The 15,650-nt window shown below is 43.9% G+C and overlaps 1 protein-coding gene across 2 annotated transcripts in view; it reads right to left on the reverse strand.

Moving 5' to 3' along the window:
* Positions 1-15,650, reverse strand: part of ANTXRL (ANTXR like) — a 57,107-nt gene that overhangs the window by 12,989 nt on the left and 28,468 nt on the right. For both annotated transcript variants that reach the window (XR_014616357.1, XM_084210534.1), the window contains exons 13-17: positions 13,821-13,916; positions 13,144-13,182; positions 9,962-10,060; positions 8,785-8,952; positions 7,586-7,666 (exon numbers count right to left, since the gene is read on the reverse strand). Coding sequence is in view for 1 of the 2 variants with exons in the window: in XM_084210534.1 (XP_084066660.1) it covers positions 7,586-7,666; positions 8,785-8,952; positions 9,962-10,060; positions 13,144-13,182; positions 13,821-13,916 (483 nt within the window). In the remaining variant the exon portion in view is untranslated. The remainder of the gene's footprint in view (positions 1-7,585; positions 7,667-8,784; positions 8,953-9,961; positions 10,061-13,143; positions 13,183-13,820; positions 13,917-15,650) is intronic.

Raw genomic sequence — 15,650 nt, forward strand, 5'->3', positions numbered from 1 at the left:
CTACTCAAGGTTATGCAGGGGGAAAAAAATGGTATTTACAAGTTGAGGACTTGTGACTCACATCCCTTGTTTTAACCACAGCACCACACATTTCCACACTTGAATGCTGACCAGACTAAAATGTGGTTCAAGAAAAAAACACAACAGTGGTTGCTTTGCAAAAGATTTTCCTCTTTCCTTCGGTGTTTTCAGGGAAGAGGACTTTGCCTTTGTCCATCCCCTAGAATGGGGAGGGCTTTGGAGCACAGCAACAAAGGCAACAAACATTTGCTGGGTGCAACAGCCTCAGCCTTGAGGTATTGGTGGCTTGTTGGGAGCAGCAAATTAGGCCACAAAGGGCCATAACTGATCTTGCTCAAACTGCAATTAAGTGTCATCATGCTTTCCTGAGTGAATTATTTGACTGTCTCTCAAGAGCAAGCTGGGATTATTGTGTACACAGTGTTATTCACCTGACTGGGGTACAGAATAATGATGGAAACTCAGAGATTCCTGGTGGAAATGGTTATTATTTTTCCTTGCTTCAGCCAAAAAAAGTAAGATAATGGCCCACCACTCAGGCTGCCTCTTGTGTTGAGTCTGGAAACAGAGACAACTATCACCAATGCTTCCCTGGGTAACCGGCCCTTAAATGGCTCTACTGCTACCTAGAGCAAGCAGATGGTAAATCCACAGTTCTCAGCTTTTCCTGTGCTTATCTCACATGGATTTTCTTCTTCTGGGATGGGACTCCTACAGTTCATTATGAGTGCTGGCACATTGACAAAGCACAGAAAGCCTCTTCTCCTGTGTTAAACTGATTGTCTTGGCACACAACTACCTCACTCTAAGAATGAACGCACTAGAAAAGCAAGTCAAGTACCAAAGTCCTGACATGGAACTCTCTGTCCCATTTCAGGTATGCTAGAGACCTAACAACTCTATGCAAACAGATCCCTGCCATGTTTTCCCTGCACACCTTGCAGTTACACTTTTCCATGAGCACCCCATTGCCAGCTCTCTCCTAGGAGCTCCATTATACACCCTGCTCTCACCTCAGCAGAGTCAGTGCCCTGTCCTTCAGCAGTAGAAAAAACCCCCAATACACCTCCTCTCAAAGCTCAACTCAGAGTGCCTGGCCACCAGCACTGCAAGAAGGGACATTGCTCTTGTTAGGCTTCACTTCAAAATTTCTGCATATCCCACTCCTTAATAAAGCAATGAAGACTGAGCTGTCTGCTTGGACAAATAAATTCCCTAGAAGAAACCTGTAAAGGAGGGGGAAAGTAGGGATTTATTCACACACCAAAAGAAAACCCCCAAAACCCCCATCTGAATGATTTTTAAACGCTGTAGAAACCCCAGTGTTGCTACAGAAAGCACAAGGCATTTGCAGTCCTGTTGTTCCTATCTGAGACTAAAACTGGCATGTTCAAAGCAAGATCAGGTTCATCTCGAGAGCTAACATACACAGAGCTAAGCTCTTTTTGCTTCTAGTGACTATTTGTTACTTGTATAGTGGGAGACTGTGATTTGGGTTTTTTTCTGGTACCACAACATGAATCACAATAGTTTCTACAAGAACAGACACATCTGGAACACAGCTCCTCTGAGGAAAGTAATAAGGCAATACATTTTGAATTTTAGTTATCATTCTGTACAATAACTGTAGTGTGAATACAACCTCTCACACAGTATTTTTTATTTCTACAGTTCAAACACCATCAGAAGGTCACGGCATTACTGCATGATTACTAGAAGTATGCAATGTAAGCAGAGAGCTAAGGAAGGCTGGGGAGGTTACCTTCTGCAGTGTTACCCAACTCAAAGACAATGAGGGATGCACAGCTCCCAGCAAATCAACTGAAACAGTCAGATGATGCCCAGCATTTACCCAAGAGTGCTGCTGAGAAAGAAATAAACATATTGGCTGCAACATCCCTGGCCAGCTGCAAACTGTGGATCTGTACACGCTGTCCTAGCAAGGAACCACGTGTGCATTTGGGCTCTTTTCCTCTCAAAAGAGGTGTGCCATCAGTGCTGCCCTGTGGCAGTACTGCTAGTGCCCAAGACAGCCTCCAGGCTTCAAGCCAGGCCCTTGGACACGCTGTAGGACTGTGGAGCATCAGTGAAGTGATGCCTGGAAAGCTGTGATAGCACCAGAGCCTGTTCCCCCCATGCAGACATGTCAGAGTTGCACTTAATGAGGGAGTAAGTAACCAGGCCTTATCCCAAAGATATGTTCCCTTTAAAAAACCACTGAGAACCAGGCCTGATGAAGCTGTTCCCTTACCATAAATATCAGTGAAACAGCAAAGTGGCACATATGTTCTAAGACTAGCAGAAGAGTCCCCTCTCTACCTAACAGAGTCTATTAAGTGCTCAAAGTACTAGTAGGAAGATGGTCTCAGCTTCTAGAATTTACTCTTCACCTCACTCATTCACTGTACAACTGCAGTACAGCAGAAGTGAAGTAACTTATGTAAGCTACAGCCAGTGCTTTAACCATGAGGCCAGTCCTTCCTCACCCTGCTGTGTGCCAAGTAACACCAGCCCTGGGACTTGCACTCATCCTTCACAAGAGCCTCTTGCTGCTGGGCATGCCTCTGGCTGCCAAAGACATGGACACACTGCTGGTCTGACCTGGGTGCAGACAGGCAGCATCCATCCCCAAAGTCTGTGAATTCCTCTTCCCCAACAGAAATAACACAATCCTGGCACCAGTGAGGGGTGATGCAGTATATGGGCTTCTTGCAGGACAGGAAATCCATTAGTCACTGATTACATGTTTCCAGCTGCAGCTCTCAACATGTCCTGGGAACTGTGCATTAGGACATTGGTCCCACACCACAGAAAGGGAGCTTTTCCCCCCCACGCCTGTCTGCTAAGGAATAAATCTTAGAGATGCCTATGTCCTTTAAAAAAGAAGAAAAAGTAGCAAAATGGGAGCTAAATGTGTCACATTTTCATTGACAGTGACAAAGTGAGATCCCCTAGGCAGGCAATATCCTCATCTCTTTAATTTTTCAGCAGCTTATGCAGGTGAAAAGCAAAGGGAGAAAAGCCCCAGGACCAGGCTTTCTTTCCTGATGACTACAGTCTGCAGGAGCTCAGCGCTGCTTTTCCAGCCCCCCCTGCAGCTCTGCCAGTTGCTGCACGGGTGATTACGACACATCTCCAAGCAAGAGGCAGGGAAGCCTATTAAAAGCATTACTGGGTCTGGAAGAGAAGCAATTAGAATAAGCTGCAAACAGGAGCAGTACGTGGGCAGGCAGCGTGGCGTGACAGGTGGGTGCTGCCATCTCCGTGGGCTGCATTCAAGCTGCTGACCACCTGTAAGTGGCAGCTAGAGAGTAATTATTAGTCATTAATAATCCATAAGCTTGGTGTGCCATGATTCATCTAAGGAGTCCCAAATGCCTGGCAGAACACTAAACCCCACAGCTGTAAGGAAGGTAAATACTGTCTTCTCATTATTATTTTTGTTGTTAGGAAAACTAAGGCACGTAGATGCCGTGGTCAGCATTACAAGTAATCACCAAATTTGAGGTAATCAGACCTTCTGAGCTTTAACAAACCTATCAGACTAAGAGTGATCACTCTGAAAGGGATGCACAGAATAAGGAACCCACACACTCCTCATCTCAAAGGCTGCTGTTTAAAATTCCAGCTTTTCTGCCTTGTTCCAAGTCTCACCGTAACTCAAGGGTGAGAACTTGAAAGGATCTAGAAGTTCTGGCTTCTAAAATGACCAGCAGCTCATAGTTTGTGACATTTTTGGCTGCACAGCAGCCTGCTTCTAGTCCCATTCCCCAGGAAAGGGCTTTACACATACAAACCACAGGGTAGTACTACTAAGGCATTGCTTTTTTCTGAGTAAAGCCCCAGGGGTATACAAGGGGATGGTGACAGCAAAATCCAGTCTACACTCCCTGTTGCAGCTACAGAATTTTCTGTGAAAATAATGAGATCACATTTTAAGTCTTTAAAGTAAATGATCAGTTCTGCCTGAGGGGAAAAATGTTGCGTTTTTAGTCAAGGACTTTGGTAAACCGAGCCTCTAAGAATTTCCTGCATCAATCAGTACGTGCTGAGAGGCAAAATGGAATGGAATTGCTGAAAGCAGCAACTCACAGACCATTGGGAAGCACCTCCCCTTCCCCTCTGCATACACCGGGGCTTTCAGTGTTTGCCTGCTGCCACTGGTAACAGCCCACTTCTGAACCCTGAGACCAAAGGCAGAGCTTGAAACTTGCCTTTCACAGAGGCCACTGACAACCTGCCCCGCCAGCTACTGCGGTTTGTTTGCATGAAATATTTCCAGATAGCCAGACACTAATATTTCCCAAAATCCAACTTTCACAGCAGCTGCTGCAAGCTCAGAACCAAGCTCGGGAGGACACCAAGAGTGTGATGGAAAAGTCTTCAAGGAAATCTGAACAGCTTGAGCAAAACAGAGCCCAGTCAGGCCATGTGCACACCGACATACTCCTGTGGCTGGAGGAGCAGTGTCCCCACCTCAGAGCTGTCAGTCCCCTTCTTGGGGAGTCTGTGTTCTGTAAAACACAGATTTCTGAGCAAGGGTGGGAAGAAAGCCTAGCTCTAAGGGATCCACCACTGCAGCAGTAGCACAAATGCCTATAAAGGCTTCACCTTTGTACATTCCAGCAAGGCAGAAGGCCCAGAAACCCACCACAGAGCCACAAGGTCCTTTTGTATCACTTCAGTCCTCTGCTGATGCTGTCTGAGAGCTCAGCAAAACTCCATGCCACAAATAACAGCCTAGCTGCTAATGATGGGGTAGAGCTAAGTGTGTTTATCCCCTGTTGTCCCATCCTGGTGCAACAGAAATTCCTGCTAGAGGTGACCTGAGGAAGTCAAGCGAGCAGGATCCTGTGACCCTTTATTGAGGTACTTGCCAAACTAAAACATTTCAGTCCTGGTGCTAGGATATGATCTTGAATGGAGACCAACAGGAGGAGCTGTCTCTAAGAGCCAAGCAAAACACTGTGGGCACACAGGAGAAGGAGCACCAGAGCTTGTGACTGCATGGTTTTCTTTAAATAGCCAGTTCCAAAAAGCTCCTGTGATTTTCACAGGGATTAAGACAGTCCTATTAATACAATCCTGCCTGATAGTGACAAATCATCCATCCTGAGATCCATTTCTTGGTAAGTTCATGGAAGACACGAGCCAGGACAGGGGAACTCTCAGAGTTTCAGCCAGCTCTGCAGCAAGGCCATAGCCCAGAGCATGATGCTACCAGCAGCTCAGGTCCTGCAGCACGAGAGGAACAGACTAAGGAGGCTGGGGACCAACCTACTGCTCCCAAAGACAGGAGTGCAGGGAAGCAGTCTGTGTCATCAAGGGGAAGGGCATGCAAACATGAACTGAGAGAGAAAAGGAGGAAGAAACCACAGAAGGAAATGGAAGGCAATGTCTAGGGCAGGAGACCAAGCAGGGCACAGGTAAGGAAAAGAGCAGGATGGGGAATGGCAACAGGACCATGATGAAGGAAGAAAACTACATGGATGGACAGCTATGAAATGACCTTAAAATTAAAAAAAAAGGTGCACTTAGACCCCACCAAAATCTTTCCCCTGTTTCCCCAGCCCAGTCTCTCAAAACCACACAAACCAAAGCAACCTCTCACTCCAAGATCACCCTACACTCGCTGGCCTGTGGATGGCAGAGTCTGGAAGAACACCATCTCCCCAGCCCACAATAAATGCTCTGCCTGCTGCCAGCACAGCTGGCCAAGGAGTGCCCTCGACCTGCCTGGGCTGGGGCAGAGCTGTGCCCTCGCTCCTGGGGCTGCCAGAGCTCTGTGCTGCCCGTGCTGCTGCCCCCTCCCAGCACTGACCTGATCTCCCAGTTCTTCAGCCACAGTGATGGGTGTGCACCTGTGTGTGGGCTCACATTTACTGACCTGCAGTACAGGTGGATTTATACACATCCCCCAGCAAAAACCTAACTTACAAGGAGTCAATTATCCACTGAGAGACTGCTACTAGAGATGTTTCTCAAAGAATAAATAATAAACTTGTTCCTTTCTGTGCTAGTTCTCTCCATGAAATACAGGCCTGTGATCTTTTTTTTTTTTAAACAGCAGAAGGCTGTCCAGTTATATTCTTGTTTCACTTTCAATATTCTTCAGCCTTAGTTAATTTCACAGGCCAGAGAACAGAGATGATTCTATGATTCCACTGGATCTGGCTCAATAGGATTCTTTCCACCCTATTTCCCAGATGTACATTTGATTTTTCTTATGTTAACCCTGATACAATAATCCTTCAGCTTGATGTTTTACATTGCCTCTTTTCAGCCCCTTGTTCTTTCTCCCCAGAGCAGAGCTGGAAGGCAAGGAACTGAGGATCCCTGTTCTGAGCCAGCCCCCTGCATGTTTCTTGACCATGCTGGCTAACAGAGGCTCTGTTGTGCTCTGCACTGATAGAAATGTCCCAGCCAAGGGAGTGAAAGGCAGAGGACAGATTCATATTATACAATGTTAGTGCTATCAAAATACAGCTGGACCTAAAGAGCCTATTCAGGAGCTCTAGATCGTGCTTAAAAAGTAAATAAGGTGTCTCAAGCACAGCTGCCTTGAAAATGCAGCTTAGTGAAACATTTAAGACCATTTTACAAAGTAGTATAAGAAGCTGGTTTATTCTCTTGGTTTCCTCATGTGCCAAAAGAAAAATGGAAGAGATTAAACTTTAAATACTGATGCAGCATATTTGATTAATGACTAGACAAATGGCATAACATTTTGCCAAAAGCATGAGACGTGCAACTTACTGCCCCAGCTGATGCAAATTAGAGCTACTTTTAAAGTCTGTCATTAGGTGTGAAAACTAGGCAAACAAGCCTGGGCATCTGCAGCAGTCCTATCCCCAAAAAAGCACTTTATGGACCCTGTTGCTGTAACTCTATAATCCCCTCACCTGAGAGCCAAGGTGATGAAATGTATGGACTCTGCCCACAGGGGAAAGAGAGATGCTGTTGTGTCTGCTTCATTCTCATGTTACAAAGAACCATTGCAGAAAGCAAAACCTTGATGGTGAAACAGCTCAAAGCAGCAGCACTCAATTCTTAGGGAGTTGTCCCCTCAGAATAACAACATAGAGACAACCCTAACAGTGCCAGGCTCACATGGGGAAACTGTGAGAGCTCTGAACTAAGCTACTGCCAGGGACAGTACACAGACATCTTTGTGGCTCTGAAAAGCACAAACTCCCTGCTGCCTCCCAGGAGGAGCCCACTCCTGACCTACTTCTGGCCAAAAGACTTCACCAAGGCAGGACATTGTCCTTGCCTACGTGTAGGAGATGACTGAGAAATGTGTCTGCACACAATCCAACCCCAACTTGTTCTCCATTAACCTTGCTATGAATTGTTTTTTCATCATCTGTACAGTTCATGATTTCTCAATAATCACTGAACTCCATTATTAAATCCAAGAAACATTAAAAATTTTTAGTTTTTAGCTTTAGGGCATTGTGAAAAGAGACAAGCTTATGAAAATAAAAAAGATGGGCTGATTGTGAGGGAAGAGCATTGCTGCTACTACCAGAGGAGTGATGCCAGTGCATTTGAGAGGCCTTACCTTATCCCCTGGCTGTGGTCTCATAAGAGAGACTTGGTCATAGCCTCGTCGAACCAAAGCCCAAAGTGCATCAAGCTTACCCTGCAATTAAAAAAAAGAGACAAGAAATGTGTTAAAACCAGCATGAGATTAAACAGCAGGTGGGTTGGTACAGCTTTTCTGCATTAAGCTGTGTGCACACACACTGGTCCTGTACCCTGGCCTCTGTACACTTTATCTGGACAACCAGAAGAAGCCCAGTGGGGCAATACCAAATATGCAGTGAGGATGAGAGCAGATTAATGTGAACAACTCCCTTCAGAGGCACAATTAGGCAGGTGTTAAAGTAAGATTAGCACTTTAAAGTAAGTGTTACAAAAGGCAGAAGAAAAGCACAGATGGGAAGAGAACTGAAGCATGGATAAACAGCCAGAAGAATACCTGCCTAGGCAGGCTTTAAAATTCACAGATGCTTTCCAGAAACATTCAAGCACTGTTTAACTGGTCTGCAAGTAAACAGGGAAAGGGGGAACTCATCCCACAAAGTACTGTTTTGGGACATGGCCATAGATTCCTGGGAGGAGCAGGGTATGCTGCAGCCCTGACTGTGCTAGCCCTCCAGCTTCCTTCTCTGCAAGCAGAGGTAACAGCTCTTCCCTGCCTTTAGGGTTGTGTGAGGATACATACATTAAAAGACATTGAAACACCAAATATTATAATGACATGGGAGAATTGAGGGTGAAAATATGGGGAGACTGAGTGACTTGCCCAAAAACCAAACATTACTGTCTTGTGGTTGAACTAAGGGGAAACAGATCTGGATCCCAACCCAAGCCCTTAGCCACAATGCAGTCAAAGCAAGGACAGTGCCCTTTATCTGATCCTTTTCTATGCTGCCTTGAGATGGCAGAAAACAGCCTCTGCCCTCCCTAAGGCTCAAGGGATCTGCTATTGCACCCCAGGCAAGAGAACCTGAAAAGACAGTGTGAGCTGAGGCAAGGAAGATCTCTGCTCACACCCTCTACTCTTCTCAAAAAATTATGGCAACACAGTGCCAAGTGAAATACACATTCCAAAACCAGGCAAAGGTGAGAATTAATGGCCACTTTTCTAAATAGGCTCTCTCAGCTCTGCTGAAAGAAAGGCTGTGCGAAGAAAGTGGGACACAGTATCTTATGTCACACATGAGAGTTGCTAAAATGGAGGGTCAGACACATTACCTTGATTGGAGTGTACCATTTTCGCTGGGAAGGTGGTTTTCTCACACTGGGCTTCTTTGGCTTGGGTTCCCATGGCTCATACTCCTGTTCTGGCAACTTAATAATAGCATTTTTGGGTTTCTCCAATTTTGCTCCTTCCTCTGTTGACCCCTTGTCTCCCCATCGCACCTGATGTCAGGAGAGCACACTGTAAGGAGACACTTCAGCAGTCCCACCAGCACATGGTTCCCACAGGTATTAATCTAGCTCCCATCAGATGACCAAGTGCTACCAGAATTAGGTCAAATTTATGAAAGCATCAAACTCCTACCATAATCAGAAATACACATTCAAGAACAAAACAGTCTCATTCAAAAACTGCTGGAACAGTAGCCTTTGCACATTCCAGTAATCTAAGGTGTGGTGGGAATTCACAGTATCTGGGGCAGATGAGAATCATTAAGACTGGTAAGAGTTCCAAGGTGACTGAGTTAACCCAACACCACTAAACTGCATCTCAAGTGCCATATCCACCTTTCCAACACTTCCAGGGATGGTGATTCCATCACTTCCCCAGACAGCCTGCTCCAACTCCTAATCACCCTTTCAGTGAAGAAATTTTTCCCAGTACCCAATATCTTAATATCTGATTTTGCTGTCTGACTTAGCAGAAAAGTGACTCTGCATTCAAGAACAATATATGATCCAGTCAGCACACATTCTCAGCATCAAGGATAAAATTCTTCCAAGGAAAATGATTAAGGATATTAAGATGCAATACTTCATCTGCAGTCTTGCAGGAAGTTGCTGAGAAGCCTCTCTTTTCACAGAAACCAGGCACTGCACAGACAGCACCCTCAGATATAAAACCAGTGTACCTTTGCCTGAATTTCCTGACAAGAGAACTGGTTGCAACCGCACTAAAGGGTTTGACTCACCAGATTAAAAACTTCTTTTGGTGCCTATCTCATTTCTTAATCTGCAAATTTTCTCTGGCTCTTAATGCTAGATTCATTTAATTATTCATGCAAATGATAGCAGCTTGGTGCCTGTCACTTGGACAGCAGGTGTGAATTAGGTACACAAGCCCTGATTAAATCCCGGTCTCTGGTCCTCTTCGAGAACCACATGAAAACATAGTAAACAATTTTCAATTAAATGTGCTGGAGTTTATAACACTAAAGAATAAGCCAAATACCTCCATCCTCTTAATCCCACCAACACCTCGGCCTCCATAATAAGATGCATCCACAGTTGGCCACTTCTTCTTTGGCAATCCATCTTCATCATCCGAGTCCTGTGGGAAAGACAGGGAGATATTAATGCTGCTCTCACATAAAAAGCATAAACTGTGAAAACAGCTGAACATCCTGTGGTCCAGTCCCAGGATATCTGGCTGTCTGTATTATGCTTATTTGCCGACAAAAACCAAGAAAGTCTCTTGTCTCTGCAGCTGCAATTTTAACTAGGGAATCCAGAGAGGATTGCCTATTCCTCTGTCCAGGCTGCTTTTATTTAATCAAATATGCAATGAGCTCCAAAATCTGAACTGATTTGTAAGGAAAAGCAAAGTATAGATGAATTGTACATATATTAGCTTGCCACTGTGCTATGCAGAAAATGCAGTGATGAGTTAGCCCAGAGAAATAATTTAATTGCACTTTTAGAATTAATGTCACCTAACAGAGGAAAAAAAAAGTGACCACTCTTGAGTTTTCTAACATGTGCATCAGGCCCTTTTCTCATGGCAGCTGTAACCAGTTATTCTACACTCTGATGCTTTGTGGAGCCTGGCTCCAAGTTGTACAGCTTGAAAAAGGATTCAGACATGAGCATCTCACAATTGTTACGGAGATCAGAACCAGAGCACTCACAAAGACTGAAGATTATTTTTCTGGAACATGAGAGAGTCTGAATCAGAATTAACTTCAGGTTCATTTTTCTGTTCTTTCTTAACTAAAAGCTGGCAAATGGTTCTGGTTCAACAAGCCTGGGAACACATCTCCACCTCTACCATCCTGAGCCAAGAGATGTGACTGGGATTTCTCAGCCTCCATATCATTACACCAGGATACCTGAAGGTCCCAGCCTGACACTCTCCAAGTACACACATAGCTGAGGAGAGGGCACAACAAACCTCCCACAATATTTCCTTCATTCCTCAAATAACTGTACCTCATGCTTGTATGCATACATGCATGCTATTCTTGGACTGGCCATGCACAGTGCTCTCTGCTACTATTCCTCAGTACAAGTATGCTTCTAGAAACACTACCTGAACTTACCCTTTAATTAAAAAACCAAAAATTAACTAAAAAGCCAAGTACTATCTAGAGATGTAAATTACTGTTACATCACTAGATTGCATTTTCACAAAATTGACTACATGTTTCTATTGGAATGGAAAAGGAATTAAGAGCCCAAAAATACAATAATAGCTTTTTGAAACCATGCTTTAATTTTTGTTTGTATTTACCTCTTAGATTATGCCTTGGAGAAAGGTTATTCAGTGACATGTGGTTACTGAGCTACAGTTGAATAGGTTAGATCTTCCAACAAATACTTTAGTGTGGCCAGGCAAGACTAGAGCTAACATTTGCATTAACTAGTAAGGGGAGTTTGAGTTTGGGGTTTTTATTGTTGTGGTTTGGCTTTCTGGTGTTTGCTTTACCTTTTTTTTTTTTTTGTTCCTGTTATTTTGTTTTATCCTAAATTGGGGAAATAAATATACAATGAAGGTATTGTGGTTTGGTGCTTCAGTAAGCTTTTTTTTGAGAGTGCAACAAATACACAAATTTTATCCCATTTCATGCCAATCTAAACCAGTACTCAGTGAACAGCATCAGTGCTTTAAATTCATTTATATTTGATTTCACTGTGAACATGAGTACTATTTAAGATACTCTGCCTCTTCCATGCAACATAACACAGATTTCAAATGTTCATGTCTAACAGCTCTTACTGCTGGCAAGCCTGACCCTAGCAGGACAGAGCCAACAGTAACAGCTGATACTTGTCCAGTTGATAAAGGATTTATACCAAATATCCCCTACACTGAACACACAGCAAAGCAACATTAAAAGCTACCACATGGAAATCTAATGCTTGTGCTTTAGAACAAGTTTTACACACCTATATTCAGTTTAACATTTGCTATTGTGGTAGCAATACCACGCTGTGTCAGCTGCAGGGCAGGTCATCATACCTAGAGAGCCTAATAAATACTAAATGCAATGAAATTCATCACACAGTTACAATTATTACAACTCATGCTGGATAAAGGCAAGGCCAAGAAAAGGATGGATAACATCTGTATTCTGTGTTATTCCTGGAGGCTTACATCAGTTCATTCTATTGGATTGCATTTAAAATTGCCAAGCATCTGGCAGGGCTTCTGCAGGGCTGTGATGCTCTCTGAAACCTCCTTCAAATGCAGCAAGGCTGCAGGCTTTGTGATAGCACCAATCACACTAACCCCAGCATGAATTCTGGGGTGCATTCTGAAGTTAAGTTGTCACAGTGCTGCTGCTCAGGACAAGTAGCAGGATCACATACACGCTAGTGGTGGCCTCCAGCAACCTCAAAACAGCAGCTGTGGTTGCCTGCCTACATTCATGCCAAGTTACAGCAAGCTAACAGTAAACTATAAGCTTCTCTGGTGGGTTAGGCAAGTATTTTTCCATTATTTCATTGTCTAGGCATAGGAAAGAAATAAAGGCAGGCATAGGTTTTCTCTGGAGGTGCTTTTATTTGCTACTATTATTTTCATGAAACTAGTATGGTGAAACTTAACTGAGGTCAGGGTCAGTGAGTTACTGTCCCCAAAAGAGCTAAATACAATCCTGCCTCAAACAGCTCAAAACCTAAATGGAGAAAGGCTAAATGTCCTTCCAAAGGTCACTCTGCAGAAGAGCCACAGCCAGGGCAGGCTTTGTCTCCCCTCCTGTAGCAAAGCCACAAGAATGTGGCCTTTGCTGTCTTTTTTTCCAGCTGCCAGACTGTTCCTTACTACCAATCTGGTCTAAACTCCTGCTGAGAACAATGGCAGCTTTACTAGAGGAGGGACAGCTGTCAGCACAGCTTGAGAAGCAGAGATTTGCTTACACACCTGCTTGATGCACAGCAGAAGGAACAAAATACCATAGGAACTGCTGGCCTGTGGATTTTTGAGCTATGCAACTGTTTTCACCCCAGATGGAGGCAGTTTTGCTGTATGTATATAAAGAGGCCAGAAGGCAGAAATAACTGTCCTGACCCAGAGCACTTCCTCTCTCAGCCTTTAAGGTGTCATTAAGACACCTACAGGGCTGACATTCCTGGGCAGCATGGCACACTACAGTGGCTGCAGGCAGTGCCACAGCTCAAAAACAGCACACTTACAGGCTCTGGAGGTGGTGGTGGAGGTGGCTCCTTGATCACCTGCAATAAACAAATAATGGAGAAATCTGAGACAATGGTAGGGTTCATCCTTCTCAATACCATGTCCTCCCTGCTTTCTTGCCTGTGTCACAAATGAGTCACTCTGCTTCATTCCCCCTCATTCAATCCTCCCATTAGCCCCATTGAAAATGAACCCAGATGAGATGAAAAATACCATATAATCACCAAGTTAGTGCAAAGATGTTATCTCAGAATCCACAGCTCCTCTGAATAAATTAAAGAAACCCCAACAAAGAAAATACAAAAAAAACCTAACTCTTGTCTTTAAAGAGGACCCTAACAGCTTGTGCACACATTAGTAAATCAATTCCATCACACTTTTATGCAGCAGGTTTCAAAGCTGGTCTAAAGGAGGTCTTGATCCCTAGAGAAACTTAAGTCACATCCATGAGCTTATTTCAAATTCTCATTCAATGTAAAAGTCACACAGGCCTTGACACAATCAAAAACCCAGACGAGAGTAACTTCAACATGCACTTTAAGCAAATTGTTGAATCAGGGCTTTACAAATCTGGCAGTTTTTTAAAGCAAGGTTAGCCACCAAGCCCAACACTTTAACTGCGCTTTGGCAGAGAATAGATGAAACCAAGTCAATAGAATAAAAAGACTGTACTTACCACTGTGCAGCAAAGGGGCCAAAACCACCACAGAAGAGCCAGAGCCAGCAGCAGAAAGAGAATCAGAAGAGCAATGAACAGGATGGTCCCAGTCAGCTGCAAACAAGATGATTATTTCTGAGTCACCTTTCTATGTCTCAAAGAAGGCAGGAGTTCTGAAGTTACAAATTTAGAGTCAGCTTTCCCTCTCTACGAGGTCTCAGGTAGATTGTGCAATCACTATTATCATTAGGATCACATTAGGTCTGTGGCCACAAAAGCAGGGCAGCATCTCCTCTTTGCAGTTTATAGCCCACTAGATTCAAGAAAGTTCAACTTGTATATAACCCATTCTGGACAAGTCCCTAACTACTCAGAACGGCATTGCAAACTACAAGACCACAGACCCTCAGGTGTGCAGAGTAACCTTTCATTCTAGAGAATCAGAATATGCAAATGCTGATATTCAGAGAATGGGAATATTAGAGCTCAGACCTTATGGGCACCTGTTCACATGTCAGTATCATAGAACAGAGCACAACTTGCTCAGTGCATCAGCTCCCACGCCTGCCCGTGCTGCCTCTTGACTCAAACCTCTCACAGAACCTTAGCCTAGGTGATCATGCAAACCAGTCAGTAATGCTGTTTGCTCTTGGGGCTTCTTAGGGCTGCTTTGACTATTTTAAAATGAGAAACTGTAATCATTATTTTGTGCATTTCTGATTCTTATACCCACTGATCTCTCTGCAGAGATCAGTGGGTATAAGAATCTGCTCTGGGGATGCAGAGCTAAGGCTCTATACCTTCAAAATCAAAGTCAAATTTTCTTTAAAATTACTGGAAACAAAAAACGAACCAAACAAAAGAAAAATCAAGTGTTAACACTTGAAGTTAGCTTTTCAGAGCAACTGAGAATCAGAGAATCACAGCTCTGATTTTTCTGTGTAAATCTTGAAGGATCCTTTTTACTCGGAGCATTTAATGTTAGTGCATTCAGAAGAGATAATAATTCTCTATTGCTGTGATGACTACAGGATACAGGAATCAGGTTTTCATATGCTGCTTGCTTCCTGCAGAACACACAGAGCACGTGGCTTTTGGGGAGTAAACATTTGTTTCACATGGGCAGTGGTATGCTGACATGACCTATCCTTGGACTGTATTGAATTCTGGAATGATATTAACTTGAACTCTGATGTTTCAGCCATTTTAAATTTTTTTTTTTAGTACACACTGGGAAAAGAAACCTCTTCAATGGTAGACTTCCAAAATTTGAGAAGAGGTTCAATTCACCAGCAACAGAGATATCAGGGAACAGGAAAAACTTAGCAGGAAACTGGAGGAAAGCTGGGGGCTAGGAAGATGTGAAAAGAACTTGAAGAAAGGTCTGCCAATCAGGCTGAGGAAAGAGGAGTTGGCTAGAGAGGAAGCTGTAGGAGATTTTCAAAGGATAGGTGGAAGGATAAGAAACCAAATTCCAAAAGTGATCTCTATGTGATAAAGTACATGAGATTCACCTTATAATACTGAAACTTGCTGAATTTCCATGACACCACAAACTGATGCTTAGCCCCTTCTTACAACAGGAATTCCCTCCACTGTTCTAAGTGCATTTGTTTTCCCCTCAGACAATGAAAAGGCTGAGGGTGGAAAGCACCAGCTGGTAAGAGTTTTGCAAAGTCTGGGTGAGATCCTGAATGACCAACTTAGGTGGTACCAAGTTCTCTCTTGGGCCAATTCCTAGAGCTGCCAGGGCTGACACATTCAGTATGGGACTAACACAAGCACAGCTCCCAGTCCATGCTTTTAAACAGGTAATGCAGTGTGCCATATCTGAGTCACAGCACTGCC

The sequence above is a fragment of the Fringilla coelebs genome (genome assembly GCF_963513975.1).
Source record: "Fringilla coelebs genome assembly, chromosome: 8".
In the NCBI taxonomy this organism is placed as follows: domain Eukaryota; kingdom Metazoa; phylum Chordata; class Aves; order Passeriformes; family Fringillidae; genus Fringilla; species Fringilla coelebs.